Below are 4,340 nucleotides of genomic sequence, written 5' to 3' on the forward strand. Positions count from 1 at the left end.
AAAAAACTCAAAAAGGTAAAAAGAAAATGATTCCTTGTGTGCTGAGTCAGGAGTACAATCAGCTTGTGTGTGAGTGTGGCAGGAACAGGGGCAAGTTATGACTCGGGCTCTTGTCTGCTCCAGTTGTTCTCCAAGCTGCAAGCTGTCAAGGCAGAGATCCATGATCTCCAAGAAGAGCACATCAAGGAGCGCCAGGAGCTGGAACAGACCCAGAATGAACTTACCAGGGAACTCAAGCTCAAGTGAGTCCCATCACCTGCAGTTACCTGTGACAGAGCTGCTTTCTGTGGGTGGACAGGGGAGGGGCTGCCCTGCACCAGCTTCTGGAGCAAGATTTAAACAGGAGAAGGCAGAAACATCCCTCCTTCTGTAGGGCTCTGTCAAGTCAGGGGGAGAAAGTAATCTGCTAATTATGTTTCTTGTGTATTTCTCATTTTTGTGGTTGCACGTAGGCACCTGATTATTGAAAATTTTATTCCCTTGGAAGAAAAGAATAAGATCATGAACAGATCATTCTTTGATGAAGAGGAAGACCAGTGGAAACTCCATCCCATAACCCGTCTGGAGTGAGTGTACTTCTGATCTTTTCTTGGGATGGAATTTAGGTCACGGAAAACCCTCTGGCTGTGAAGGACAAGGTACCCCAAAAAAGGGATTGAACTGGGGATTGAAACTGGCCCTCTGGAGTTCACAGCTTCATGCTGCACAATCAAAAAAAAAACCCCTTAATTCCTCTTAGTAAGGTGAATAAAATAGGAATGTACAGTGAGGAGAATTCAAAGATCAGGAGTTTTCTTCTAGATGAGCCCAATAATTGTATGTAAAATATAGGTAATGGTGCATTCAGCATTAAAATAGCAGCAAAGTCCCATCATATTTCTTTCCTGTTTTGGACAGGAAAGCTCTCAAAAATAGTTATTACAAGGAGAGCTGTGGCTGGGCCCTGCCCTCTGCACAGCAAGCTCTCTGCAGCCCATCCAGCACACCCAGCACCTCTGTGGCCAGCGGGGTGGGGTCTGCAGAACCCCCTTTGTTCAGGGGCAGTGTGACACAGGGGAACTGTCTGCTCTTGTAGCCTCTGACTGGGGAGAGCTCTGGGTAGTTTCTGCTCCCCTGAAACGTATTTTAGTGTGGAGCTGGCAGGTGGTTTAGCTCGTGAACTCCAAGAGGAGTCCCTGGGGTTGACGGAGTCTCTGTGTTCCTCCAGTAACCAGCAGATGATGAAGAGACCTGTGTCTGCTGTGGGCTACAAGAGGCCCCTGAGCCAGCATGCCAGGACATCCATGATGATCCGTCCAGAGGCTCGGTACAGGGTAAGCCCAGATGTGGTTCCAGCCTTCACATTGTTCTCCCTCCTGAGCTGGGGCACGTGAACTGCAGAGGACTGGTGGCTCTTCTAGGAGGTGTCAGTTGTTACAGCACCCCACCTGCATTTGTGCAGTACTTCAGGATAAGCTCCTGGAAGCAAAAGATACAATGTGAATGAGAATGTGCAGACTTTGATTGTGCTTTTACTGTCTCAGGCAGAGAACATCGTGTTGCTGGAACTCGACATGCCCAGCAGAACAACCAGGGACTATGAGGGCCCAGCCATTGCTCCCAAAGTCCAGGCAGCCCTGGAGGCAGCTCTGCAGGATGAAGATGAGATACAGGTGGATGCTTCCACCTTTGAGAGCACTGCAAATAAAAAATCCAAACCCAGGTGAGTTGGGCTCTGGTGAGCAGCCAGCCAACAGCAGAGGTATGGGTCCTGATGCTCACTGCCAGTGTTATTGCCCCATCCCTGGGGGTCTTTAAGGCCAGGCTGGAGGAGGCTCTGGGCAGCCTGATCTAGTGGGAGGGGTCCCTGCTCATGGCAGAGGGGTTGGAACTGGGGGATCCTTGTGGTCCCTTCCAGCCCTGACAGATTCTGATCTGTTTTGGCAGAGGACTTTGGAGCCCTGGTGGCTTGGTGGTTGGACTTGATGATCTTGGAGGTCCCTTCCAACCTAAATGATTCTATGATTCTATTGTCAGGTTAAGGTGAGTTTGGGGGCAAAGCAGAGTGGAATGAGTGTAGACAGGAGAGAAAGCTGGGGCTGATGGGAGAAGAAATCCACTAAAAAAACCCACAGCTTTTAGAGGATTAATTTTGCTAAGTAATGGGTGACATTGTTGGGGCTTTTAGTTGACTTTTTTCATATTTTACTTCTTCAGGCCTAAAACTGGAAGGAAGTCAGGGGGATCCTCTTCAGCAGGCACCCATAGTTCTCAGCTCTACCCACAGTCCCGGGGGCTGGTTCCCAAGTAAACCAGCAGCTCCTCTCCAGGGCCTGAAGAGCCGTTGCCTTCCGAGAGCAGAGACAAAGAGACACCTGCAGAGGGACCTCCCAGGCAGAGTCCAGCCCCCTCCCCTGGGGCCTCTGCTGCTTGACTGCCTGGGGCCGGGCGCCCCGAGCCAGGGGAAGAGGACACGTGTCTTGCAATGCAGCATTTGGCCTCTGGGAAACAGATTTTAGTTAGGAAATGAGAAATGCATGAGGTACTTTAAAGTGTGTTAGAAGCAACGGGAAGCATGAGGATCACCTCGCAGCGTCACCACCTCTCCTCCTGCACGAGCCCTCTGGCTGCACTGGGCTCTTCTGCTGTTGGACAATAAGAAGACAGAGTTGAAAGTCATCTCAACGGACCCACCACCCCAGAGCTCCACAGTGAGAGCCAGCTGAGGCTCAGGAGCAGAGGATCTCTTCAGACTTGACTTGGTGCTTAGTTTTCCCTCTTCCTGCTTGGAAGGCTGGCATCATCCCTTGGGGTGAAGAGGCTGGTCTGGCAGGTGGGATGGCAGTGGGCAGCATGGCCTCACCACCACATGGCCTAAAGCACCACACTCCCTTTAGAGCTGTAGGGCAGAAATGGGTCCTGAAGGCAACGTTGTGCTCTCTAGGAAGGCAGCAGTGGAAGCTGGAGCCCGTTACGTGTTTACAGGCGTGAGTAAGAGCTCCTCTGAACTGACCTACAGACCTCACCCCAGCCAACAGGAACCACCTTGTCACAGAGTGCCCCTGCCCACCAGTGCCACCTCCACCCCTTTCTTCCTCCCTCTTGTCTCCATCTTTCCCCCTGGCGTTTGAAACCAGCGGCCACAGGAAGTCTTTAAGCCGTGGGGTGGTGTGGGGCCACTTTCTGCCATCTCCCACTGTTCCAATGTAGCACTGGCTCAGAGCTGCCTTCCAGGCAGGCACCTGGGGTGCCTCTGCTCTCCCCGGGGTGTGGGGCAGGGGTGAAGCAGCCTCGGGGGGAGCTGCTTCTCGTGGGCTCCAGTCCCTTCCCTTGGTGCCTGGGCAGGCTCCGCCTTCAGTGCCTCCTGTGCCTCCTGTGCCATGCTGGGAGCTTCCCCTCTGCACCTCCCGGCCTGTGCAGAGCCTGCTGGGACCAAAAACACTTGTAGCCAAGCCTGGGGGATGGAATCTGGCATTAATTCCAAGGGGTTTGCTTTGAAAACAAGGGAGGAAGACCTCTTGCTTTTGACAGTCCCTGTGGAAAGCTGCCCCATGCAGCAGCAGGGCTCCTGCAGCACTGTGGGCTCCTGTGGCAGCGTAGAGGGAGGTGGAACTGCCATGCTGAGGACAAAGTAAGGTGTCCCTGTCTAGTGTCTCACAGCTCATTTGTTAGTTTTAGTTCACTGTATATTGACACTTGGGGTGGTTGCTGTTGGTTGTCACCCTCTGAACGTTTTCTCCTGACTGGTGACTCCCTCCAGAGTGAGGCGTGTGGGTGTATGGGGCCTTGCCTGGTTCTAGAAGCACTCTGATGTATGGACTCTGCCTTGTGCACTCATTAACTGAGTGGACTCCAGCCTTTGGGACCCCCTGGGCAGGAGTGGAGTGCTGGCACAGCTCACCTGCATCCTGCGGGCACGGTGCCTGGTGAGCCCACTGCCCTGGGGGGCCTGTTAAACAGCTGCTGGGCTTCCTGGAGTGCTCCTCTGGACCACAAGATTAATATATATATACATAGAGGGGTGTGAGTATATATATATATTAGTGTTGGTGGAGGAAAGAGGAGTTTGGTTTTAATTGCAAGAGCAGGCATCTGACAAGTTTCTCTGAAGCTGGACACGGGAGCCTGGCATCATCTTCCTTTTTGGAAAGCCCTCTTTGTGTCCAGAGAGCCTTTTAATTGGCTCTTGCTGCGAAAGATTGTCACCTTCTCTTTCCTCTCCTCCCTCTTTCTCTCTAGCACATACTCTTCTGTCCTTGGACAGTGTAAGGATGATTGTATGGTGTAAGTGCTCAGCGAACTGAAGCGAAACAAGGGAGGTCTAACACCTGAAACAGCAACAAAATGCAGCAGGGCGTGTA

At 52.3% G+C, this 4,340-nt stretch overlaps 1 protein-coding gene across 1 annotated transcript in view; it reads left to right on the forward strand.

Annotated features, from left to right (window-relative positions):
• KIF3B (kinesin family member 3B) overlaps window positions 1-2,610 on the forward strand; it is a 5,466-nt gene extending 2,856 nt beyond the window's left edge. The window contains exons 3-8 of the mRNA XM_008938984.1: window positions 1-15; window positions 124-242; window positions 453-566; window positions 1,208-1,313; window positions 1,524-1,702; window positions 2,197-2,610. The exon at window positions 1-15 is cut by the window's left edge and continues 120 nt beyond it. Coding sequence (XP_008937232.1) covers window positions 1-15; window positions 124-242; window positions 453-566; window positions 1,208-1,313; window positions 1,524-1,702; window positions 2,197-2,290 — 627 coding nt within the window. The 3' untranslated portion in view covers window positions 2,291-2,610. The remainder of the gene's footprint in view (window positions 16-123; window positions 243-452; window positions 567-1,207; window positions 1,314-1,523; window positions 1,703-2,196) is intronic.
• The last annotated feature ends 1,730 nt before the right edge of the window (window positions 2,611-4,340 follow it).

This window comes from Merops nubicus, unplaced genomic scaffold, assembly GCF_000691845.1.
Source record: "Merops nubicus isolate BGI_N331 unplaced genomic scaffold, ASM69184v1 scaffold45444, whole genome shotgun sequence".
Lineage (NCBI taxonomy): Eukaryota > Metazoa > Chordata > Aves > Coraciiformes > Meropidae > Merops > Merops nubicus.